Source organism: Loxodonta africana, chromosome 15 (genome assembly GCF_030014295.1).
Source record: "Loxodonta africana isolate mLoxAfr1 chromosome 15, mLoxAfr1.hap2, whole genome shotgun sequence".
NCBI classification, from domain to species: Eukaryota; Metazoa; Chordata; class Mammalia; order Proboscidea; family Elephantidae; genus Loxodonta; species Loxodonta africana.
In genome coordinates, this window is record NC_087356.1 from 43607966 (window position 1) to 43621233 (window position 13268).

At 47.0% G+C, this 13268-nt stretch overlaps 1 protein-coding gene across 1 annotated transcript; it reads right to left on the reverse strand.

The window, feature by feature from the left end:
- Nucleotides 1-5091: 5091 nt before the first annotated feature.
- FOXI3 (forkhead box I3) lies at nt 5092-10036 on the reverse strand. Its single transcript, XM_003420400.2, has 2 exons — nt 9415-10036; nt 5092-5717 (listed from the first exon to the last, which is right to left on the reverse strand). The coding sequence occupies exons 1-2, from the start codon at nt 10034-10036 to the stop codon at nt 5092-5094; spliced, it is 1248 nt and encodes a 415-aa protein (XP_003420448.2).
- Between the last annotated feature and the right edge of the window lie 3232 nt (nt 10037-13268).

Sequence of the window (13268 nt, forward strand, 5' to 3'; positions counted from 1 at the left end):
TCTGGGCCTCTGCGCAGGTTACAGCTGGTCCTTAAGAGGAGGGCAAGTCAAGGAAAACTGGCTTTTCTTCCCACCGCTTACCTTCCTGCACCTAGGAAAAGAAGCCCCAGACACAAAAACTCACCTCAGGGAATGTACAAAGGAAATACCCGGAGGGGACTGTCGTTGAACTGAGTGTCAGGAGCCTGTCAGCAGCAAGCACTTAACCTCTCTGTGCCTCTCTTCTCTGGTCTTCAAAACTGAGAAGCAGCTTAGGACTTTAAGAGCAGGTTAGTTTTTAGTAGTTAGCTCTGCTGCTTAACTGAAAGGTCCTCAGTTTGAACCCACCAGCCGCTCTGAGGGAGAAAGATGTGGCAGTTGGCTTCCTAACCTCTTGGAAATCCTATGGGGCAGTTCTACTCTGTTCTATAGGGTTGCTGTGAGTCAGAATCAACTGGATGGCAATGGGCAGGCTCCTGACTTTTGATGGCTTGATTCTGAATCCCAATTTGACCACTTACCAGCAGCAACCACTTAGATTCAAGACCACGGCCCAGTTACATAAATTCCCTGAGCTTCTGTATTCTCATTGGTAAAATCGGTAACAGTCTACTTCACAGGCTTGTTGGCATTTAATATCACTTTAGAACAGCACCTGGCACACAGTGAGTGAATTATTGTAATTTTAATCTTTTTTAAAATGATAAAGGACTCTCTGCCTCCCAGGGTTTTGGCAAAAATCCCCTGACATCATGAATGAAAAAGCAGGGAGGAATTCAGTAGGTATCTGGTCTTTTCTGGCCTTTTTTGTTTTTAAATCTGACAGGAAATTCCTTCTTCATTCATCGGTGCCAGCCACCCAGTCACAGGCCCCAGCTGACTGCTTTCCATGACAAAGGCAAGGCCAGGTCGGCCGCCAGGTCTCTACCTCAGGAATCAGCAAACGCCCAGCCGCGGGAAACCACCATCGGTTTCTTCTTCATTAACAACCTCACGGCATTCTCTTCATTCTCTTACTGAGGCAGCTAATGAAAACAAAAAACAGTTAGATTCTGAAGACATAGGGCCTTTCCAAGTCCTGGGAAGTCTCTGGAAGGAAGAGAAGCAGTTTCAGAGGTGCCTGAAGTTCAGTGACTCTCCTTGTGGCCAGGTTGGCCCCGTTGCCCTGGGAAGGGGAGGGGTGGGAAAGCACAGTTTGGGAAGACTTTGGGATCCCTGGTTGCCGTTTTTTTCCCCCAATAAGCTGGAGAATAAGATGAAAGATCTAAACGTGTCAAGAACGAAACGTGAAACCTGCTTATTACGTTCCCTTTTGCCCCTGGCTTATTCTGAATGGTACACTAGGCCCTAGAAGACTGGAGACAGCTGCTTTAAGTTATAAATGTGTTCAGTTGCCTAGAAGGCAGCCCCAAATCAGCCCCCAGCCCTGGGGGGCGGAGGAGGGCTACTATCTGTCACAGGACCACACCTTTTCCTCTGCGCTGACCTGAACTTTGGAAAGTAAACTCTATCTCGGGCCCTGTCAGAAAATGTTGAGGATTTGGGAAATCAGTGCCAACGGGAATGCTGGTGGCTGGCTTTGACCTGGAAACATCATGGGCACAGGAAGCACTTCCCTTTCCCTTCAAGTCAATGCCCAAACCAAAAACCAAACCCATGGCTGTGGATTCCACCTCATAGTGACCCTATAGGACAGAATAGAGCTGCCCTGTAGGGTTTCCAAGGGGCAGCTGGTGAATTTGAACTGCTGACCTTTTAGCCACTAAGCCACCAGGACTCCTCAGTCAATGCTTAGCAGGGGTCAGGTCCCTGAAGGCGACTTGTATACAAGAGCACTTCTTCAGTCATGGAAGGGGCAGTTGCTCAAGAGATGGAAGTAAACGCTGGATACATTTTCTTCTCTTTGCCTTTGTGTTAGTTAACGGCAAGGTTCTTGCATTTAGTATTAACCACCCAGATCTTTCAAATCCAGATTGGTCATGTTTTTCTCATGTTTCTCATTTCTTTCTAAGAATCCTTCCCACTTCCTCACCACCCCCCACCCGTTCCCCCCACCCCCCACCCAAAAGAGTTTATTGTTGTTTGGTAGAAATTTATCATCCCAGGTCTCTAATAGTAATAGATTCCAAGAAGGAAGCTACCACAGGAATAATCAGTAACTAAAACACAGTGGCTGCAACAATGGGCTCAAACATGGCGAGGACCGTGAGAATGGCACAGGACCAGGCAGTGTTCCATTCAGTTGTCCACAGGGTCACTGTGAGCCGAAGCAGACTGGACGGCACCTAGCAACAACAAAATACTGGAGGATTCTACTTCCAGTGAGTCCGGCAAGCCAGTTGATCTCAGTTCTGGGAAATGATTCAATTATTATATTAGGTTGCTCCTCCTCACAAGTGATTTTCCTTAGAACAGCACTGCATAGGCAGGAACTGTCCTGTACCAGAGCCCCAAAGGCCAGGTTCACTCAGGGGTTCAACTTGTAGCCCTAGGACTTTAGCAAATTACTTCAGGGGTACAGACTCCATTTCCTTAATGGCAAATTGTGGGTGTTAATCTAGATCAATAGTTCTCAACCAAGGAAGATTTCCTCCCTAGGGGACATTTGGCAACGTCTAAAAACATTTTTGGTTGTCACACCTGGGGTGGTATCCAGCATGTAATGAGACCAGGGATACACAGGACTCACAGAATAACCCCCTCCCTGCCCCTGCCAACAAAGAATTATCCAGCCCAAAATACCAAGCCTTTCAGGTTCCTTCTAGAGTTTTCTAGCTATTTCACTGGAAATGATGGACCACCTGTGGCCCCCTTGAGGACCTCAAGACCCTCAGCTGCTGAGCTCTACCTGAGGATAGTTGCTGGTGAGGCTTTAGGGCAGCACACTTCTTTCTGAAACAGAAATTGTCTGATGCACTGAAATTCAGTTTCATATAAATGAAAGACCCAACTTTGTCTTCAAATAAACAAAATGCTCATATATCTATGAACCCTTCCCACAGAGTAACTGTCTTATTCTAGTCCTTTCAGACATGGGTTAGTAGAACAAATCAAATGAAAGCTTTCTCACACACGCATGCATGCACATGTGCACACATGCCCCTGAGTGGCTTCAGGCCATACATGCATCTATTCCTTTTGGAGAAAGAGCTGAAGACAAAAAAACCATAGTGCCTAAGGGTGGCCAGAAGTGGCTCCACCGAAAGTTTATTTTCACGTGATTCTCCGCATGCAGTGTACTTTCTTGGGAAAAGAAGAACTTTGCACCAGTTCAAATTATAAATTAATTTACAAATATAGAAAAGTCCATTCAATTTGTCACATACAAAAATATTCATAGAAACTGATTTTTTTTTTTTTTTGTATACACCATATGGGGGTGGATAGTCTCTTTGGTTTTCTTTCTGCATAAAGTTTTTAAAAAGCAACGCTGGTGGAATCAGTATCTAAACAAAGCTGTTCTAAAAAAGATAATTTTGGGTATGTATATTCCAAAATTAAAGAAAATTTTTAAATGATGCTGTGGAAGTCTTAAAGAACACAGGGAAAAGTCTGAATCTTTCACAATGTGCTTGGGTTCCTTTTCCTTAAAAAATTAAAACCACAGACCAGTAACGCTCACATCAAAATCCCAAAAACCTGGTATAAAGGCCACTTAGAGGGCATTACCTTCAACTCGATGGAGCACTGTTCCAGCAAAGCCAACAACTGCCTGCATTTTAATGGCACACTTTTTGAACAAATTCTTTCATTCAACAAACAGTGGCTGGGTGTCACGCGCCAGGCACTGTGCCGGGCACTGAGATTGACCATAAAAATTAATTCAGATGGGAGCTATGTCTGAGAGCGAAAGGGAGTGCTAAAATAAATAAAAATGGACTGCAAATGCTTTTACTTTATTAAAAAAAAAAAAAAAAGCTGTAAAAATTCCATTAAAAAACTATTGCTAATAAAGTTCTAATAATACTTCTGTTTAAAAAATGAAAAATCCAGGACACATGCTCAAACTATAGCAGGCTAGCTGTCATAAACTAGGACAATGGTCACCCTAGACCTTAGTTACATGACAGCAGAAACAAGACAGATTGAGATCTCCCCTTGCTGCTCAGGGAAACATCTCAAATAATTATTTCAACCAAAATCTTTGGTCAGTAGAGATCCAGCTCCTTTCCTATTCCTACCCACTTATGTTTGCCTGTGGATGCTGGTTTCATCATCTTCCAGGAACCAGCACAGAGGATCCGAGCACCAGTTCTGGAGCCAGACTGTCTGGATTTGAACCTGGCTCCAGAATTTGATCCTGTGTGACCCTGGGCAAGTTACCTAACATTTGGGAGTTTCACTTTCCTCATCCGGACAATGACGGGTAGTAATACCTGTCTCCCAAAGTTGTTGGGAGGATTAAATGAGCTAATACATATAAATGGCCTGGAACAGTGCCTGGCACACAGGCCTTGCTTTTACAGTTTTATTGCTATTAGTATCTGCTACGTACCAGACACTGAGGATAAGCAGAGGTGATTCATGAGCTGGATAGAGCTCAGGGATATGTGCTGTTTCCTAGAATGGTATTTAAAAAGTTTAATTAGAAGCAAAGGACAAAAAGTTGGAGGTTTCATAGAAAAATTCAGATATTTGGATTTTCTAGAAAAAGCAGAATGCTACCACGCAGGTGATATAACCAGCCGCCCACAGCAAACTTCAGCTGCTCAGTCCCGACGGTGCCCTATCACTTCAGTTGTCATTCGTAACTGCTGTTATTTGTCCTACCCAACAACTCCATTCATTGATGTGGTTTAGCCAGCCCCTATACGCATTTGAGCTTGCCACCCAAATACACAATGATGGACAAAACAGACACGGTCCCTGCCCTTACAGGCCAACGATCCCCAAATAGAGTGAGCTGAAGTTCTCTCTAGGGAGCCCTTGACCCAGAGACACCTGTAAAAGCTGCTAGGTTGTAGAAAGAGTGATCTACACCCTTGCTACTCCAAGTGTGGTCAGTGAACCACAAGGTCACCTGGCAGCTCAAGAGAAGCAGACCTACTGAATTGGAATCTGTATTTTAACAAGATCTCCACGTGTGCATATTAAAGTCTGAGCAGCACTGCCCTACACTTCGGAGCCCTCCCGGGGGTAGATGAGGCTGTTGACCATGCTGAAGTTGTAGAAAGGGCTGCTGAAGGGGCTACTCTGGCCCCCACTGGTGCTGGCAGGGAAAGGGCTGTAATAGGAAGCCCTTTGGCTGCCGCTATTGCTGGTGCTGTTACTCAGCTGCAGAGTGTCTGGTGAGGCCTCTGAGATAGAGCTGGGGGAGAATGAGCTGCTGGAGGGCAGCTGGGTCCCCTGGATCCCTAGGTGGCGGCTGCCAGGATGAGCTCGCTGGGTGCTCCCGCTGCTGCTGACGCTTAAGGTGCTGAGGCTGCTGAAGAAGGTGTTGAGGCAGGGGTTGGAGGTGAGCATGGATCCTCCTGGAGATGAGCCAGTACTCTTGGTGCCCTCTGGAGGCTCCGGGGACTGGGAAGGCCTTAGCAAAGAGGAGGGGCTGTCTCCTTCTGGCTTCCCTCCCACTCCAGCCCCCAATCCTGAGGAGAGCCCTTCTTCTGATTTCGATGTCCCTGCGGCCACCGTGGAGCTGCTGCTGCTGGCCTCAGAGCGGCGCTTCCGCTTCCGACGGAAGTTGCCGTTGTCAAACATTTTCTCACAGTTTGGATCCAGGGTCCAGTAATTACCTTTCCCTGAGAGATGAGAAAGGAAAAATAAGTTAGGGAAGGATCTATGTTATGCCTGTGTGGGTGCTGCTGGTGGTTAACATGCTCAGCTGCTAACTAAAAGGTTGGCAGTTCAAGTCCAGCCAGACGTGCCTCAGAAAAAAAGCCCTGGCGATCTGCTTCTGAAAAACCAACCACTGAAAACCCCATGGAGCACAGCTCTCCTCAGACACACACAGGAGTGCCATGAGTCAGGACCAACTCAACAGCAATTGTTTGGTGTTTTGGTTTGTACTCCTTCAATTCTGGGAGGCGAGGAGCAGATTCTCATTAAATGCTGACAAAGATGCTCAATCCACTCCATCGTTTAAATTTATCCTCTCTTTGAAGGAGATTTTTTCTTCCCCTCAAGTGGAAATCTGAAACCAGGATGTTCTGGTCACTACCTCCTCCTGGCAGTGTCTGCTATTTCAGCCTTAAGATCTAAATTCTATTCCCAAGGCAGCTAATAACTAAACTGTCCAACACCTTCCTTTATTCTAGATTCAAATCCTGCGCCCTTGCACAACCAAGGAATTCTGGTGCTAGACTTGCATCTCCATTTCTTTACTTATAAAAATAGGTACAATAATAGCATCCATCTTGAAAATTGGCTGTGAGGATTAAACGTTGTAGCATAGTGGTTGGCACACAGTAAGCAGTGAAAAGATAACATCTATAATTATTTTTTGCTAGAAGGATACAACTCCCTGCCTCTGAAAAAATTTGTGTGTCGTCAAGTTGATTCTGACTCATAGTGACCCTATATAACAGAGTAGAACTGCCCAAAGGGTTTCTTAGGCTGTAATCTTTACAGGAGCAAATTGCCAGGTCTTTTCCCCTATGGAGCTGTTGGATGGGTTTGAACCTCAAACCTTTCAGTGAGCAGCTGAGTGCTTAACCATTGTGCCACTAGGGTTCCTGAAAAAAAAAATCCCACTGATAAAAAGGCAACCTCGAATACCCGATTCTTCTTGTTGAACAAAAACGACAAAAAATTACTGATCATTCGTTTTAACATATGTTCAGAGTACCAGGAAGCTCCTGGAGTCTACAATCCTCATTTTTGGCAGGACAAGAGCCTGCATCTCTGTCAACCTTTTTTATCCGCTGGGGAAATCTCAGAGACCAGGGCCTCATTTAACACATGCAATGGTATTCTTCTGCTTAGAAAACTTCCTTCCCTGTCTACCACTACCACAATGGAGGCAGAAAACAGCTATTATCTTGGAGGATTTTATCTCTCAACAGCTTTTGCATAAAAGAGTCCTTTGGTGTTTGAAATGACTGTTTAGCACTTATCTAGTAGTAAGTACATTACATGGAATAACCTCAGTTATTCCTCATGGCTCTAAAGAGCTAGCACTATTCCTGCCCCCACTTTTCCAATGGAGACACTGAGATGCAAATGGTAAATAACTCGCCATATTCCCAGGGTGAGCAAGGGGACAGCCAGGACTTAAGCAGGCAGGCTGCTCCAGACTCAGCACTCTTACTCAGCACTGTGTTACGCTCACTGCCTCCACAACAGTGGGGTTGCCTCTGCACCTGGACCTCCACGGAAATAGCCGCAGAGAAGAAAAGTTACTTAGATAATTTATCATTTATTTAAATAATACCTGTACCTACCAGGATATTGATATAGTGCCATCTCTTACCTACCAAGGTCCCTAAGTGGCACAAATGGTTTGGGCTCAACGACTAACCAGAAGGTTGGAGGTTGAAACCCACCCAGAAGCATCGTGGAAGAAAGGCCTGGCAGTCTGCCTCCATTACAAATAACAGCCAAGAAAATCCTACGGCGCTCAGTTCTACTCTAACACATCGGTTCACCGTGAGTCAGAACTGACTTGACAGTAAGGGGTTTGGTTTTTGGTATCTTGCACTTAAGTGCTTTGACATGACACTAGCTATACCTAGATCCTTGAAATTCTAGGGTTAAGTCCAGAGGAATTTATATGACAATTTACATGACAATCTCAGAGATTCAGAGGCTAAAATCAGAAAGACGTGTCTTCTAAAACTATATGCCCTCCTATAGCACTTGAAATGGGGCCAGTCCAAATTAAGATCTGTTGTAAAATACACAAGATTTTGAAGAATTAGTATTAAAAAATGTAAAATAGTTCAAGAATTTTTATATTGACTACGTGTTGAAATAATGTTGGGGATATACATAGGGTCACTATGAGTCGGAATCGACACAATGGCAACGGGTTTTTGGTTTGGGTATTGGGGTCACTAAAATATATTAAAAATAATTTCACCTGTTTTTTGTTTTGTTTTACCCTTTAACGTGGCTACTGGAAAATTTACTATCACAGGTAGCACGCACTGTTTTTGTGCACGACAGCCCTGCTCTAGAATAACTTCAGGTATGAGCTCACTCTGTGCTGCAGAATGTTTACACAATTAACATAAGATCCTGGATCTCTGCTGTTGTTCAGCGTCCTTGAGTCAATTCCAACTCACAGCCACCCCATGTGGCAGAGTAGAACTGCCCCATAGGATTTTCCAGGCTGTAATCTTTACAGATCAGCACGTCTTTTCTCCCAGAGACGATGGGTGGGTTTGAAAGCCAACCTTACTCCCTAACCTTTCGGTATTGATTGTGCAACCAGGGGTCCTTTGGATGCGCTGCAGTGTGTGACTAAAGGGGTTTTATTTACTTCCTTCCCTCAGGTCTTTCTGCCTGACATTCACGGAAGGCCTCTCTAGTTCCCGGTCCCTGTAGCAGGCCCTCCCACATTGCCCTGGGCTCCTTTTGAAAGCTTCAAGCGGGATTTCGTTTTGCCATTGTTTTTAACTTCTCTACCTCCACCTCTCAGGACCAGTAAGAGAAACCACTGTAGCCCATCCCTCTTCACCCCATGAGTTCCTGGGCTTCGATGAGAATGATGCAAATCTGGGGTACTCATTTTTCAATCTCGAAATAGGTAAGGCACTGAACACGACTTGTACTAAAAAACACGACTTGTAGAACCAGCTAAAGTCCTCAGATCCCTTTGTCTTTGTCTCGTGAAGCCTGTGCCACTATCCTCAAATCGTCTCTCCCAAGATAGGCACGCTACTCGTTCTACTAAGGACACAGACTGTATTCCGCACTTGGAGCGGGAGGACGTGTATCTGGGGCAGCTGTACCGCCTGCGTTCTCTTGGCCTCCCTGCAGCTTTTGTGAAAAGTGCCGGGATTCTCAGTTTACCCGAATCCCATTATCTAAGGGCTCATCCATGTTCTTACTCCTAATCTACCTCCTTGTAACTTGACCTTCCCTTCAAATGGCCTGATGAAAACCACGCAGGCAAGCGTGGCCTCCTGTTTAAGGACGCGGGCTTTTTTCCCTGACTGGAGCCTCTGTCCGGCGGCAGCTCTCCCCGTGTGCGTAAGGGTGCATAAGACAGTGGCGAGCCCCACCTTCACCGCGCCCTCTCCAAGAAGCGACTGTGATACATCTTTGTCCTCTGGGTTCTCCTCTCTCCCTCACCCCAATCAGACCAGGCCCCAGTAGTTGTTCGTCCACCTGTTCCCACCTCCCAGTTTGAATGAGGCGACGATTAAAGGAGACCCGACGAGTTTTACGCCGGTTGGATCTTCCAAGTCATCCACACACCAGTCCCCTCTCCCCGGATTTCGCCCCCTTTTTCCGACACCCGGCGCTCGCGTCCTGCCCGGCCGCCCGCCTCACCTGGGTCGTCCTCGTCGCGGGGCACCTTCTTGAAGCAGTCGTTGAGCGACAAGTTGTGGCGAATGGAATTCTGCCAGCCGGCTTTGCTGCGCTGGTAGAAGGGGAAGCTGTCGGCCACGAACTGGTAGATGTGGCTGAGCGTGAGCTTGCGCTCGGGCGCGCTCTGGATGGCCATGGCGATGAGCGCCGAGTACGAGTAGGGCGGCCGCACCATCTTCATGAGGTCCTCGCGGCTGGCCATGGACAGCCAGCCCAGTTCGCCGGTCGCCGCGGGGCCCGCGGGCGAGGCGGGCGCGGCGGGCGCGGGCTGCGCGAAGGGTCGCTGCGCGCAGCCGAAGGTGCCCGCGGCTGACGGCGGCTGCAGGAAGGGCCCGGCCGCGCTCCCGGGGGGTGGTGGCGGCGGCGGGGCGCCGAGGTAGGCAGCGGCGGCGGGCGGGCCCCCCACGCCGGGCCCGTTGAGCCACAGGTAGGGGTTGGCGGCGGCCGCCGGCGGCGCGGCGTAGTCGGCCAGCCCGTAGGGCGCCCTGGCAGTAGGCGGTGCGCCCGGGGCGGCGGCGGCGGCGGGCGGGGGCAGGCCGGGCTGCGAGTACACGCCGAAATTGTCACCGCAGTAGAGGGCCATGTCGGCGGCCGTCGGCGGATGAGGCGCGGTGGCGACGAGGGGCGAGCGGGGCTGGCCTCGCCACTCGGGCGAGAGCATCCCTTGGCGGGCCAATCCTGCGGCCCCTGCTCGGCCTTCGCTCGGAGCCGGGGGATTCGGGGATGCCGGGCCGGGGTCAGGGGTGCCTGCCGAGCGCCGGCGATGCGGCCTCTTATAGCCGTCGGCGGCGCGGCTCCTCCCGGCAGGGACCCGGCTGGGCGGCGGCCTGCGGGAGGGACTCTCCATCCCCCGCCCCGCCCCACCTGGCGGCGCTGCCCCGCCCAGCGACCACCTGCCCCCGGCTGCCCCGCCCCTCAGCCCTCCGCACCTTGCCTTGAGAGCCCAGGGAGGGGGAGATCCGGCCTCCAGGTTTAAGGCTAGGGGCACCCGGTGCCTAGCCAACGCGTTCTTTACCCAATAACAAAATAACGCATGCTAAAAGAGAAGATAACCAAAACAGTACAAAAGTTCTGTAAAAAGTCTTAAGTTATCTTTCGATGGCGCCTCCCAGCCCATGTGCCTAGCCCCTCTTCGATTTTTCTACCCCGAGCCTCTAAAACTTTTGTGATGGAGTTGCAGGATTCAGGTCCGTCTCAAGTGATCTGTTGAAAATAATAAACGTGACTGACACAGTCTTTTTCGTGTACGGTAGAGTACATTAACCGGCGCCCCTGGTGTGTCTCCTTGTCGTCGGGATTTTGTGATCCTAGGGACGCTGAAATCAATTTTTAATTCTTCTAAGCAAACTATGTATTCGTTCACATTTGGGAAGCAGTCGTTCATTTTTATGTCCGGTCTGTACGGTCTTTTGGTGTGATTTCTTGTCTTCAGAAACAAAAGCGTGAGCGTTTTCAAAGACGTTGATCAAGTGGCTTTCGAATTAGCATTTTAAAGCCGACTGTAATTTAAACTGTGCTGTAAGCGTTCGTTTACAAAAAACGGGCTCATCGAATTATGGTACGATTCGCCCTCTACTTTCAAATGCGGCTCTTTTCCTGGAAAAAACAAACAAAACGGTAAAATTCTGTGGCGATCCCACGTGCCACGCAATCATATTCATTGGCTCAAAGTAACAGCAACTAGATAGTTGTTTCTTTTACAGTGAAGAATATTTCTAAACGTATTCTTAATAACTGTCATGTCTGAGGTTCTCGTTTGAGATGGGGAGAAAAACAAGTTTCTTTCTTTTTTTTTTTTTTTTGCCTGTTACAGACTAAAAGTTCAGAATATTTAATAACTCGATAACTTCTTTCCCGGGGCATTTATTTTCATGAAAAGGTAGTTGAACATTTTGGGGAAAATGATCATCTTCTGTTATCTCTCCTCTTGAAAAATGAAACCCAGAGATACTTAATTAGCAAATTTTTTCACCTAAGATGCAAGTCACGCTTCAATTGTAATTATTTAGTAGTCTTCTCTGGAACTAGAAAGAAATTGTCACCAGCTCCCAAAACACTCTTTCTTTCTCCTGGCAAATGCTGTAGAGTGGTATAGAGTCTGTCTTAGTTGTATTTTAGTTTAAGGATCTAAATACTTTCTTAATTTACATCAACACAGTTGCTTTTTTTCTTCCCACATGGGCTTGAAAAGAAGTAAATAAATTTGTTTCTTTTAGGGCCTTAGTATGTAGGATGACTACTATAACCCAGGACATTGGAAAGCGATTTTTAATAAATTATAATGTCCACATTAAAGAGCCCTGGTGGCACAGTCCTTAAAATACTCGACTGCTAACAGAAAGGTTGGTGGTTCAAAACAACTAGCCACTTTGCAGGAGAAAGGTGTGGCAGTCTGCTTCAGTAAAGATTACAAACTCGAAAACCTTATGAGGCAGTTCTACTCTGTCCTATAGGGTCGCTATGAGTCAAAACCGACTGGATGGTAACAGTTTTTAATGTCTACATTTAATATGTGTTCTTAAATTTAAAGGTTGAAATGAAAAAGAGAGCTTAAAAGAAAAACTGGGAACCTAAAAACCTAGATGGCAATAAATTAAGAAAAATTCAATACCGTCTTGACTTGAGTCATTGGTGTTCTTAAGAATGTGATATTTTCCCTTATCTTTAGCAAATCACTTACCCATACATACTTTGGAAAATCAGGTAGGTGCTTGCAGTTCTGCAGTTTTTCCTTTTAAGCCTAATTCTTTAACCAACACTTCCAAATTATTATGAATGGGAAGCCATGATTGCAGATTATTGTTTCTTACTTTGGTTTAAGGTTATGCCTAGTAGGTATATTTTGTTCTTTGCGTATACATTATCCTTTGCGGACTTTAGTTTTGCTTAAAGGAGCCCTGGTGGTGCAGTGGCTAAGTGCTTGACTGCTAACCGATAGGTGGGTGGTTCAAACCCACCATCCTCTCTGAGGGAGAAAGATGTGGCAGTCTGCTTCTGTAAAGATTACAGCCTTGAAATCCAGTGGGTGGGTCACTTCGAGTGGAATCAACTCCACAGCGCTGGATGTATCTTGTTTAAAAATGACGGAGCCACCTAGTGGATCTTTGCTTCTATTACAGTATTCATCCCTGAGGGGACCTACCTGTGTTGTTTGTTTTACAGACCGAACTGTCTAATCTTTGGCTGAAGGGTGATCCTCAGGAAAGACTTCAGTACTGAGTTAAAAGGGCATCTGGAAGCCATACTCTGGGGTTTCTCCAGTCTCTGTTAGACCAGTAAGTCTGGTATTTGTGTGAGTTTGAATTTTGTTCTACATTTTCTCCAGCTCTGTCTGGGACCCTCTACCGTGATCCCTGTCAGAGCAGTTGGCAGTGGTAGCCAGGCACCATCTAGTTGTGCTGGACTCCGTCTGGTGGAGGCTGTGGCATTTGTGGTCCATTAGTCCTTTGGACTAATCTTTCCCTTGTGTCTTTGGTTTTCTTGACTCTCCCTTGCTCCACACAGTGTAGGACCAAGGTTCACTCTTTTTTATGAATTTGATTTTGATTCTACATTTCCTTCCAGCTCTGCCCAAGACCCTCTATTGTGATCCCGGTCAGAGTAATCAGTAGTGGTTGCTGGGCACCATCTAGTTCTTCTGTTCTTGGGATCATGTAGGCTGTGGTTCATGTGATCTGTTAGTCCTTTAGATTGATTGCTCCCTGGAGTCTTCGATTTTCTCCACTCTCCTTTGCTCTGGCCCAGATGAGACAAATAGTTGAATCTTAGATGGCTGCTCAGAAGTTTTTAAGACCCCAGATGCTACGCACTAAAGT